This window comes from Protomyctophum parallelum (genome assembly GCF_964188405.1).
Source record: "Protomyctophum parallelum genome assembly, chromosome: 3".
Lineage (NCBI taxonomy): Eukaryota > Metazoa > Chordata > Actinopteri > Myctophiformes > Myctophidae > Protomyctophum > Protomyctophum parallelum.
This window is the reverse complement of record NC_139698.1, coordinates 338,784-352,413: the sequence shown is the minus strand read 5'-3', so window position 1 is coordinate 352,413 and position 13,630 is coordinate 338,784. Positions and strand designations below refer to the sequence as shown.

General features: G+C 43.2%; 1 protein-coding gene across 1 annotated transcript; it reads right to left on the bottom strand.

The window, feature by feature from the left end:
- Positions 1-1,266: 1,266 nt before the first annotated feature.
- Positions 1,267-10,991, bottom strand: LOC310855959 (transmembrane protein 79-like). Its single transcript, XM_083761174.1, has 7 exons — positions 10,910-10,991; positions 5,766-6,101; positions 5,121-5,351; positions 4,644-4,855; positions 4,260-4,454; positions 3,702-3,957; positions 1,267-3,100 (listed from the first exon to the last, which is right to left on the bottom strand). The coding sequence occupies exons 2-7, from the start codon at positions 5,951-5,953 to the stop codon at positions 2,902-2,904; spliced, it is 1,281 nt and encodes a 426-aa protein (XP_083617300.1). The 5' UTR covers positions 5,954-6,101; positions 10,910-10,991; the 3' UTR covers positions 1,267-2,901.
- Positions 10,992-13,630: the final 2,639 nt, after the last annotated feature.

The following is a 13,630-nucleotide window of genomic DNA, read 5'->3' as shown; positions in this document are numbered from 1 at the left end:
GTCGCCCTGGACAATATTCGATGCGTATGCACCGTCCCAGCAAATGACGTAATGACTATTTGTGCCTGATACGGCAGTGGTGCCAGATTACATACATGTATATATTAATTTATAATATATTATAGAAGTACTAAAGTATTGCTTTCATTTCACTAATTATTGTTTTACATTCTCCAGAGTTAAATTAGTGTTAAACATTTTACACTATCCAGAGCAGTGTTGTTTTTGGCAGCACATTTTGATTTTTGTTTTAGTCAGTCTTTTGAATAGTTTTAATTTTGTTTCAGTCACATTTTAGTCACCTGGAATGTTTGACTCTAAAACCCTAAAACCAAAGTTATGAATGGAACCCCCATATCTTTACAATATGATCTCAAAGTGAAGCAGAGACACACAGTTGGCCCCATGGAGTGTTTAATATTAACCTAAAGTGTAAATTACAAAAATATAAGTTTCCACATTTCTACAAAATAAGAAAAGAAAAAACAAACAAACAGAAAATGTTCCATCCACTTTAGACCTTTAGTTTACCACAGAACTAACATCATGTGATTTAAATGTAAAAACAAAGAATAATACAGTTAATATCTATGAAAATAAAATGATCCTTTGAAGTAAAACTCAACACCATAAATGGTTGTTGTGTCAAATAATGTAAAAAACCCAGTAATAAATTCATTCCTCTTTGAAATGTGACTTTTTGCCTTCAGACAGGCAGCGATTAGCGCCTTCAGACGGGCAGCGATTAACGCCTTCAGACGGGCAGCGATTAACGCCTTCAGACAGGCAGCGATTAACGCCTTCAGACGGGCAGCGATTAACGCCTTCAGACAGGCAGCGATTAACGCCTTCAGACGGGCAGCGATTAACGCCTTCAGACGGGCAGCGATTAACGCCTTCAGACGGGCAGCGATTAACGCCTTCAGACAGGCAGCGATTAACGCCTTCAGACGGGCAGCGATTAACGCCTTCAGACAGGCAGCGATTAACGCCTTCAGACGGGCAGCGATTAACGCCTTCAGACGGGCAGCGATTAACGCCTTCAGACAGGCAGCGATTAACGCCTTCAGACGGGCAGCGATTAACGCCTTCAGACAGGCAGCGATTAACGCCTTCAGACGGGCAGCGATTAACGCCTTCAGACGGGCAGCGATTAACGCCTTCAGACAGGCAGCGATTAACGCCTTCAGACAGGCAGCGATTCAGAGTAAAAGCAGCCATGTTTTCCCGGCACCCCATTGCTCCTATTTTGAAGGAATCCCGGGACTGATCGTGTTAACGCGGCTATTCATCCATTTTCAATTAATCTTTATGTACGCTGGAGAAGTTGAAGGGCGACAGCCGACAACGCAAGCGTATTTACGTGGCCGAGGTCCTGTGAAATTGTGGCATGCGTGCTCGTTCCGTGCACACGCCCGCGACTCACCAGACCTGGATTGTGTTGAGTTTTATTTTACGCTTGCATTGTCGCGCCCCTCTTGAGCAGACCCTAACCCTAACCCTCATGAGCAGAGCTGTGGTGGATCCAACATCTCCTCATGAGCAGAGCTGTGGTGGATCCAACATCTCCTCATGAGCAGAGCAGTGGTGGATCCAACATCTCCTCATGAGCAGAGCTGTGGTTGATCCAGATCTTGATCAAGTCTGCGTAAATCGCTGCCAGTCTTTATACACCTTTCAGTTGTAAAAAATAAGTAAAACTAATGAAGCATCAACTCTCTGCTCGAAGACGTTATGGATGTTTGAGACACGATCATGTCGCGTTCCTACGAAAAGATCTGAACTTCAGTTATGACTGTGATTTAAAAGGTCAAATGGAGGACTCGTCTGACGTACGTGTAATGATACTGTAACATGTTATAACGTAATACATGTTACAGTAACACGTTACGATGTAAAGGAAGGGATGTCCGCACACTGTTTCACTGCTCCCAGGAATGTATTTATCGAACAACGTTTCGACCCTTGTGGGTCTTCGTCAGGCGACGATGTGTGGACATCCCTTCCTTTTCATGGTAGGTATATTTTTGACCAGCACCTGTAGAATTTCTGGAGATGCTTGCGTGCTTTCTGTTGGATCCTAACAGTAACATGTTATAACGTAATAACTGGACAGTCATAAATCACGTTTCTACGTCCAGGAGAAATGTAGCGTCTATAATTATTATTTATTTTACATAATATTTATCATTTCTCTATAGACACTGATCATGCATGTCTGTCTGTCTGTCTGTCTGTCTGTCTACCTATAGACATATTGGTGTCAAATTGTGGGTCTGTGCTGCTGTCAGGTGTAGTTTTAACCTTCGCTAAACCCCGCTCCAAAAGTGATTGTCCAATACCGATCCAAATAGTTTAGCAACCGTTGCTAAAGATTAAAGCTTCTGTCACCTCATAACTGTCAGTGTTATTTTGCATGTCTGTGTTGTTGAACACACACACACACACACACACAGCTTAACGTCATGGCTGTGTTGTTGAACACACACACAGCTTAACATCGTGAAAGTTACATGACTGACCCACCCAGGTGATGCAATGACCGTAGTCTGACCGTGCAACATGAAAACTACTGTCGGACGGTCGTTAAAGTTGATGTCGGATACTGTTTCTCCCTCTAACATTTCCTCCCATTTGTAGTTTATTGAAATAATGTCATGCACATGTTGTCCAGTGCATAGCCAACTGCAGGCCTGGTTGACTAGATTTAGAAGACATTTTGAAGCTCTTGCTACTGAAATGATGGATTATTTATATGGAGAAATCTCATCATTTAACATGCATCTCTTTGCATTACCTCGCTGCTAACGTGCCTATTGGACAAGGAGGGGTTGGAGAGGGACTTAGCAAAGACAGCGCCCCAGAAGCTCTGTCTCCAGGGCGAGGGGGATGGGTGGAGGTTTAACCCCAGAAGCGCTGTCTCCCGGGCGGGGGGGTTGGGTGGAAGTCTCCATCGGTGACGTAGATAGACGACCCAGCCTCCATGGTGAAGATAAAGTACAGATTAACTCCCAGCATGCTCAGCGCCGGGAGAAACGACAGGCCGAATCCGAAACCTCTCACGCTGCTCCCGAACGCTGCTGCGACCCAATACACCAGCCTACAGACAGGGGGCAGTAGAGAGCAACAGGTTAATATTATTATTATTATTATTATAATAGTGGTTAAACCTGTAGGGGCCGATAGAGTCGTTATAATAACATTCAGTGATGTTATCGAGTTTATCATAGCAACGACTGTGATTCATATTACTTATCGTAGTTTAACAAGTGTGATTGATATTATTTGTCGTAGCTTAAAGGACAACTTTAGTTTTTTTCAACCAAGGTTCATGTTTTAGGTTGTTATTAGAGAAACTAAAAGGTGAGTGTAAATTTTCTTTCATTTGTTGCTTTCTTTCGTTTTGGGGATTTTAGCAGTTTTTGACAGGGGGGCGGGGGCATTCGAGCATGGGGCTAAATATGTATTTTTTTACAAAATATTATGGCGATTTATTTTTTTATTATTTATATAGTATATGCCCCGCCCCCCTGTCAAAAAGAGCTAAAATCCCTAAAACGAAAGAAAGCAGCAAATGAAAGAAAATTAACACTCACCTTTTAGTTTCTCTAATAATAACCTAAAACTAAAACTAAAGTTGTCCTTTAACAAGTGTGTATCGAATGAATAATCATAGCTGTAACGAGGTGGGCGGAGCTTACCTTCCGAAGGTGAAGATGATGGTGAGCAGTGGGATCAGCTTGAGCTGTGATTGGTTGAGGTATGGTGACATCACAGCCAGCTGCAGGAAGTAGACCAGGAAGAGAGAGAGCGAGTCGGACACGTAGCGGCGGTGTAGCTCCGCCTCCTTTCTATAAGCTCCGCCTCCTGATGCCCCGCCCATCTCCTCCTCCTCCTCCTCACATCGAGGACGCACATCCCCCGAACGCAACCTGGACACGCCCAGAACCACCCAACCTGAAATATATTTATACATATATATGTTACAGTACCACCCAACCTGAAATATATTTACAAATATATATATTACAGTACCACCCAACCTGAAATATTATGTTACAGTACCACCCAACCTAAAATATATTTACAAATATATATGTTACAGTACCACCCAACCTGGAATATATTTATACATATATATATATGTGTACACCAGCCTCAGGGGGGGGGGGGGGGGGGGGGGGCGCTAGTGAGCAGCGCAGTGTGTACACCAGCCTCAGGGGGGCGCTAGTGAGCAGCGTGTTTATATTATAACTCACCCAGTAGGATGGGTATCGTGGCGAACACGGAGCAGCGCAGTGTGTACACCAGCCTCAAGGGGGCGCTGAGGAGCAGGGGAGCGTCGAACGGCAGGAAGACGTAACCCCCCCACACCAGGAAGGGGAAGAGCAGCGCCGCCGTGAACACCGAGACGCAGAGCTTCAGCACGTCTCTGCTGCAACACCGCCCCCTGCCTGCGAGGAGGACAATTACATTAATATCTTTGCTGCAACACCGCCCCCTGCCTGCGAGGAGGACAATTACATTAATATCTCTGCTGCAACATCGCCCCCTGCCTGCGAGGCACACACACACACGCACGCACACACACACGCATGCACACACACGCATGCACGCACACACGCACACGCACGCACACTTACATTTCGAGGCCCCTCCTTCCTCGGGGGGCCAGTCGTGGTAGTATCCGTCGTTTCCCATCATGCATTGTTGTCCCAGGAAGGGAGTCCTCTCTGCCTCCAACTCCCAGAATGCTTCACTCTCCCTGGGGGAGGCGGGGTCACTGCCGGGCGCGCTCAGTATGGTCACCGCGGGGTTAAACACCTGAGCTGCCTTTTCTGGTAGACGGTTCTCCCTGTTAATTATGGTAATATATGTGAATTATATGAGTATCTATGTTAATTATGCTAATTTATGTTAAGTATATGTTAATTATTCAATGCTCCGTTAATTATGCTAATTTATGTAAATTACAATTATGCATACACTATGTCTGGTAGACGATTCTCTGTTAATTATATACGGACGCACGCACATACGCGCACACACACACACACACACACACACACACACACACACACACACACACACACTAATTATGTTAATTCATTATCACTGACCTGTCTTCTTCCTCTTCGATCTCCACTTCCTCCTTGTCTCCTTGGCTCCGCCTCCTCAGCTCTGGCTCCTCCCCCTCCTTCCAGAGATCTGCCCCCGTCGTCTCCTTGTGGGCGGGGCCTAGCTCAGAGTGGGCGGAGCCTAGCTCTCTCTCGCTCTCTGTGCGACTCGCCCCTCCTCCTCCCTCAGAGAACTGGCTCCTCTTCTCAGCTTCAAGCCCCTCCCCCGGACTCCTGTACGACAAATACGGTTTTCACACTTTTAGAGCACATCCATATATGGGCATATCCTCCCAGCCTCCCAGAGCACATCCATATAAGGGCATAGCCTCCCAGAGCACATCCATATAAGGGCATATCCTCCCAGAGCACAACCATATAAGGGCATATCCTCCCAGAGCACAACCATATAAGGGCATATCCTCCCAGAGCACATCCAAATAAGGGCATATCCTCCCAGCCTTTTAGAGCACATCCATATAAGGGCATAGCCTCCCAGAGCACATCCATATATGGGCATATCCTCCCAGAGCACATCCATATATGGGCATATCCTCCCAGAGCACAACCATATAAGGGCATAGCCGCCCAGAGCCTTTTAGAGCACATCTGTGGACCGCTCTAGTAATAACAACAAAATAAACTCACCTCTCACTGTGCTCCAGCAGGGGGCGTTTCTCTGTGTTTCTGTCCTCCGGCCACTGGAGGGTGCTAGGCTCCTGGTGAGCCGACGTCACCGCGGGGGCGGGGTCTTCGTCCCAGAGGGCGGGGCTCTGCGGCTCGGCGGCCATGTTGCTTTTGGACCAGTCCTCGCCCAGCAGCAGGAACTCTGACATGTTACGAGGCTAACGCTAATGCTAACTATGTTAACGGCCTCGTTAGGAAGCCTCGTTAACTGCCTCGTTAAGCTAGTAAACGGTCTGGTTGAACAGCTGTGGTTAATTGGCAACAGGACAGGACTGCATTACGTTGATCTTCTGAATCCTGCCAGGGAATAAAATAATTATATATTAGTCATTTATATCTAAATGGATTACATTCCACAAGCGGTCATTCGTAATTAGAATACATTCCATACACTGCAGCTAAGCCTATCACAGTAATTATATCTCTGTTGTCAGGCAGAAAAGGCAACTCCGCGTGGGGGTCTACAGGACCACAGGACCACCGGCCCGGTTCCGGTGAGCCGACTGCGGTGTGGGGGTCCCTCTACTGTACTCACACTATAGACAGTCAGCTATCACAATAGCCTATAGACAATTTAGAGGTAATATGGCACTGTTGAGCTAATAAAAAAGTTGGAAAAACAATCATCTTTCTCTCTCCACCCATTGGTAGACAGACAGACAGACAGACAGACAGACATTGAAATATTTACAAGAGGGTCCACCATGTTAAATTCATCAAAACATTTAGAGACGTACAAATAGACACTTCTATATAGTCAAAGAACAGAACAGGAATTCATCATAAAGGAGGTAAAAAGGGAAAATAAACTTATACAGTGAGGGGAAAGGGGTGGGGGGGGATTCAGATTTCACGGGGGTCAGTTTCAAATTGCAGCCATCCGTAGGTGCCCTTTGAGAGCGGTTTTGAAGGAGTCAAGGGATTCACATGTCTTAATGACTGTTGGTAGGGCGTTCCACATTTTGGTGGCATAGAAGCGAAAATAATTTAGTCCCTTGTTTGTGCCGAATCTGGGTTGCACATGGTTTGTTGCACTCCCTCTGGTGTTGTGGGTGTGGACTTCGTTTACATTAATGAAGTATTTAGACAGGTACATGGGTATCATGGTGGTGTATCGAATCTTGTGGACCAGACCCATTGCAAGATGCTTTTTTTCTTTTTTGTGATAAGTTTTTTATTTTATTTTTTGTTATCATTTTGGAAGATGCTGTACTGTACTCTGTCGTCGACCCTAAGCCATCCCAGCCTGTCAAAGTGGGCAGGGGTGAGGTGGGTTCGGGGGGTGAGGACAAGTAGGAGCCTGACCAGTTTGTTTTGGGAGGTCTGGAGCCTAGTTTTAAGGGCCTTTGAGGTGCTGTGGTACCAGGAGGTGCATGCATAGTCAAAGAAACCTTGTACGAGGGCTCCTGTTAAGGTCTTCAAGGTGTTTTTGTTGACCAGTGAGGAGATCCTGTAAAGGAATCTTGTTCTTTGATTGACTTTTTTTTATTACGTTGGTGGCCATTCCACACTAACCAAGAAGCCATCTGCCTAGTTAGTTACTAACTAGATAGGTCAGCTAAAGTCTGTCCATCCCACAAAATAAATGAGGGACTGTCCCACGCAAAGGGGGACCCACATTGATGGGTAATTTATCCCATCATGATAAAAAAATGACAGGGGGGACTGTAAGCCCCTGTAACTGAATCTAAAGATAATAGCTTCGTTTCGCAAAAGGCTAGAAGCTGCGAGCTGCTCCGGAACAGAACCAAAATGCTCCGGAAGGCTCACAATACATTTACTTTTAGGAGTAATCCCGTTACAATACTTATACTTAACTTTAGCTTTGACCAAAATACTTTAAGTAAATTAGCAAACATGAACAGAGGGATTACTCCATATAGCAAAAACATTACCTTATTTCCCCAGAAAGAGAGACGTCCATAGCAGAGGGAGGTTTTTAGTCGTTTTATATTATCGTTTCAGAGAGAATGGAACATGGATACACAAACACAGCAATAATAATCAAATACAGAGCCTAGACCCCCGTAGGGGGGGTCTAGTAGAATGGTTGCAGGTTTCCTCTACTGCCTCCAAAATGGCAGACAGTATTTATACTCTACAATACAAAATGGAGAATGGTACAAAGCCGACGTGGCACGACCGATGAGTATCGTACTCAAAGTATGGAAAAGTACTGGAATGGAAAAATACAAAACACAGAAGTCTATCTAGGCCTCAAAGGATAAATTTGTCAGGGAAGGGGGTGCCGGCCCGGTTGCTATGGCACCCGGCTGATAAGACAGCTATGCAGCAAGGCCAAATTCATGTAGGGAGACAGTGAGACAGTGATTCACACTAACAGCGCAAAGTCACTACACAGGGCCAAAAGGGTCAAAAGGTCAAAGGAAATGGTCAATCAAGCATAAAATATAAACAGATAGAAATTATCTATCAAACAGAGTCCTCTTTGCGTGGAGGTCTCGGAAAATTGTTTGTGGTGGATTGTGGACTTCGAAATTCCATTCTTGTATACAGGGTTTGACACCAGACCCGACTCCCCAGTGCAGATCTGTCTAAATTCACTGGTTAGGCCCAACCCCAGAACAGTCTAACTAGTTGCCCATAGATTTCCCATTTGGAACAAATTTATTAAATATTTTGTTTTCATGCTTATGTAGTTTATGTTGTTGATGTTTTTTTTCCTTTCCTGTGCTGATTTACGCTTTCCAAGCTACGTTTAATCACCTCCAATTGTATTACATTATTGTTGATTTCATTTGATTTTATAAAAAGGTTTTAGTCATTTCATATTTCCCCTAAATTGTCAATATAGGAACATTTCCTTCTACATTTTATTATTTTGGTTTTTATCATCATGAGTTTGATTGGACTAGGCATTTAATTCACCCCGGAATCAACTTGATTCTATATTTTGACCTTTTTATGGTACTTAAGGGACTCCCAAAGACATTGTTGCGACATCGCGCTGGAGCGCATGCAGAATACCCCGTTTCCCCTCTCCAAGCAGATAATGATGAATGAACCATTGTATCTGTGAACCTGTCATTAGGGGGGGGGAGGGGCGAAGAATCGGCTCCGACAAACGAGCCAAAAGAACTCTCGCAGATTCAGTTCTGACAACGAACTGATGGCGAACCAGAAGAACTGCTCTAAAAATGAACATTCATGTGGTCAAATGACACATCTCGCCGGCCAGGTAGGCTGCAACGGTTTGCTGGGGTGGTTGCCACTCCCGAAGATCATCTCCATCATCATCATCAAAAGAGAAAAGCCATTATTTCTCTTTCCCACGAGTACCATCTAATTAAGGATTTTATGCCTGGTAAAGTTGAAATCATTGTGTTTTTTATTTTATTTTTCATTGCCATTCTGTTCCATTTTATCCATAGTATAAAGTAAAGTTTCCCCTAAGGTTTTGATTTTGTCAAAGGTCATATGATCATTCGCGCATAAAATGCGATGGGTTTGATAGATAATTTCTATCTGTTTATATTTTATGCTTGATTGACCATTTCCTTTGACCTTTTGACCCTTTTGGCCCTGTGTAGTGACTTTGCGCTGTTAGTGTGAATCACTGTCTCACTGTCTCCCTACATGAATTTGGCCTTGCTGCATAGCTGTCTTATCAGCCGGGTGCCATAGCAACCGGGCCGGCACCCCCTTCCCTGACAAATTTATCCTTTGAGGCCTAGATAGACTTCTGTGTTTTGTATTTTTCCATTCCAGTACTTTTCCATACTTTGAGTACGATACTCATCGGTCGTGCCACGTCGGCTTTGTACCATTCTCCATTTTGTATTGTAGAGTATAAATACTGTCTGCCATTTTGGAGGCAGTAGAGGAAACCTGCAACCATTCTACTAGACCCCCCCTACGGGGGTCTAGGCTCTGTATTTGATTATTATTGCTGTGTTTGTGTATCCATGTTCCATTCTCTCTGAAACGATAATATAAAACGACTAAAAACCTCCCTCTGCTATGGACGTCTCTCTTTCTGGGGAAATAAGGTAATGTTTTTGCTATATGGAGTAATCCCTCTGTTCATGTTTGCTAATTTACTTAAAGTATTTTGGTCAAAGCTAAAGTTAAGTATAAGTATTGTAACGGGATTACTCCTAAAAGTAAATGTATTGTGAGCCTTCCGGAGCATTTTGGTTCTGTTCCGGAGCAGCTCGCAGCTTCTAGCCTTTTGCGAAACGAAGCTATTATCTTTAGATTCAGTTACAGGGGCTTACAGTCCCCCCTGTCATTTTTTTATCATGATGGGATAAATTACCCATCACACATCTCTCTCTCTCTCTCTCTCTCTCTCTCTCTCACACACACACACACACACACACACACACACACACACACACACACTCACTTAATTTCGCAATGGCGTCATATCTCTTTCTTGATAATAATAATAGAATGATTGAAAGACAGAACTAGTGTATTGTCTCCTAGTGCTGCTATAGCGGCCTACTGTTGACTCTTACAACTTTGTCATGAGTAAGAAGAGTAATTCAACCAAAAAAACTTAACACACAACAAATACATTGCATTAAACAGCATTAATTAAACAGTCCTGCCGCCGGTCCTGTCCGGGGCGGGTCTCTTTGCGCAACCGCTCCGAGATTTAGATTAATATGCGTTCTCATAGTTTGGAGTCATTCAGTCATATTATAAACTAATATAAATGATTCTTCTAATGGACGACAGAACAGAACCCAGGCCAGGCCAGGACCCAGACGACAGACCCTCCGAAAACAAAACAAAAAAAACACGACATAAACTGCCCCCCCCCCACCCCACACACACACACACACACACACACACACACACACACACACACAAGCAGCGAAAGTAGCAGATGATCTCAAGTGCTATTTTCACTACTTTAGAAGGTATTATTTTTCCACCTGTTCCTGTTTGTGTCTCTGAACGCCCCCCCCCCCTCCACCAGTAGCTGTCTGGTGCATTAGAGCTATGGAGCAGATCTGCTCCATAGCTCTAAAGCACCAGAGCTACTCAACCAGGTGGACTTTGATCCTCTCACAGTAAACAAACTGTTAAACTGTCTAAAACTCTAAATAAACGTTAAGATTTAAATAATTTACCTTGTTTTGTTTGTTGTTTATTTTAACTCTTTGCTTCCGGACACTGTCAGGAAAAAAGTAGACTCCATTTGTTGTAAAAAAAAAAACCAGTGGGCGGGACTTAGACACACAGGTGTGCTCGTCATCAGGTAGAACAATGACGTCTTAAAGGGGAGGTCTTAAAGGGATACTACACAAACTAAAAACATAAACAGCGATACTAATTCACTACAAAGTTCAGACCACATTATTATTATTATTATTATTATTATTATTATTATTATTATTATTATTAATTATTATTATTATTATTATTATTATTATTATTATTATTATTATTATTATTATTATTATTATTATTATTATTATTATTATATAGCACACAGACTTCTTACATTATAACATAATTGAATGAATTCTACTGGTGTTTATTTGGGGGTCCTTGACATGAAAAGGTTTTGAGTTGTGCTTGAAATGTAGGCTACTGTAATTCTGCAATATGTCAATAAATGTATCTAACAAACAATCAATCAATCAGACAGACAGACAGACAGACAGACAGACAGACAGACAGACAGGTCCATTTGGTTCCATTTGTACACTCTCAGAGTTAAATGAACCTTGATGTTACAATGTAAATGGGGGTCTCAGAGATATAAATGCCATTAAATGGGGGTCCGTAGACTAACGCATGTAAAACCGGGGGTCCTTTAAATGAAACGGGTTGAGAATCACTGCTAGAGCCGTAAATATGGAACCAGTGCTTTGAGCTGCGTGTGTTGCAGAATGCATGGAAAAGTGGGTATTAACGCCATCTGGTGGTGGAATTTTACTGACATAGGTAGAACTATACTTCTTCCGTACAACAGTGTTTTACAGTGCTTTGAGCTGCGTGTGTTGCAGAATGCATGGAAAAGTGGGTATTAACCATAGAGTCATTTAACTACTAATAATGAATGGATGTGAATTAAACTAGTCGTTATTTAATTTATAACTATTAATAATGAATTGATGTGAATTAAACTATAGTTGTTTATTTCATTTTAGTGGGCATAGGCCTACAGGGGAGCAAAATACCGTTCTCCATGGCTCATGGTGCTTCACATTTAAAAACAATAGACACATTAAAAAGAGGCAAGGCCTTATTAAAAAAACATTAAGAAGGTAAAAGGAGCAGACAACATTGGCAGGAAAAAGTGCTGATGCATTCAAAGTGCATGTGTGTAAAGTGCTATTCATACAATGCAATTATAGACAGCACTATAATTGCATTGTATATAGTTATAGCACGCCATAGTACATATGTATAGCATAGTAGTATATATGTATAGTTTATATGTATAGTCTCATAATATAGATATTCCACTGTTACTTTCTTAGCTTACGCATGTTTCATGATAAATGCTTTTTTGTGATGTATTCCCATGCTTTGTTCTTGCTTATTGTAAATTGTAATTCATCCCTCCTTGGGGGCAATATGTGGCTTAAGTGCACATGCTGGTAGGCCAGTGAGGAGGGAGTTAAGGCCTATATTCATAGTCTGGATTTTCGGTGGTGAGGTGACCACCGCTCCGGTGGTGAGCTGACCACCGGAGCTGAAATAACGTTGAGCGGTTGTGAGTAAAAACAGAGAGAAGGGCTGGAGCGGTGGCGGTGGTTTGCTCTTCATGGTCACCCCACCACCGAAAATCCAGACTATGTATGAGCCTTCACAATAGTCAAGTTTTGACAAGACTGTTGTCTGGATTAGGAGCTGGGCCGACTCCTGCGTGAGGAACGGTCTAATTTGTCGTATGTTATAGAGTGTAAACCTACAGGATCGAGTGACAGCTGTGATGTGTGTTTTGAACGAGAGCTGACTGTCCAGGACAACACCAAGGTTCCTGGCTGTCGGGACAGACTTTACCAGGGCGTTGTCTACGGAGATAGTTAGCTCCCGCATAGGGCAGGACTTAGCTGGGAAGAAGAGAAGCTCAGTCTTGTCTGGGTTCAGCTTGAGGTGGTTGGAGGACATCCACTGTGAGATGTCAGCCAGGCATGCAGTGATGCGGTCTTCCACCTGGGTGGCAGAGGGGGGGAAGGTACTACTACTACTACTACTACCAAAATACTACTACTACTACTAGGCCTACTAATATTCAGTAAAGTATATAAAAGAGCTCAAAGGGTAGGCCTACATATTCAGTCAACAACACCCTGGAAGTGAAGACAACTCACCCCGAAAGTGAAGACATCTCACTGGGGTGAGATGTCTGGTGAGTTGTCTGGACTTTCGGGGTGAGATGTCTGGACAACTCACTTGGAGGTGCAAAAAGGGTGTTGTAAGTTGTCTTGTTACCATACTACGACTAATACTATACTACTACAAATAAAATACTACTACTACTAATAATAATAATAATAATAATGGTAATTGAATGGTAATGGTAATGGTAATGGTAATGGTAATGGTAATGGTAATGGTAATGGTAATGGTAATGATAATGATAATAATTTAGTTTAGTTTAGCAGGGACAATGCACATTCAAGATTCGATACACCACCAAGATACCCATGTACCTGTCTAAATACTTCCTTAATGTAAACGAAGTCCACACCTACAACACCAGAGGGAGTGAAACAAACCATGTACAACCCAGATTCGGCACAAACAAGGGACTAAATTATTTTCGCTCCTATGCCACCAAAATGTGGAACGCCCTACCAACTGTCATTAAGACATGTGAATCCCTTGACACCTTC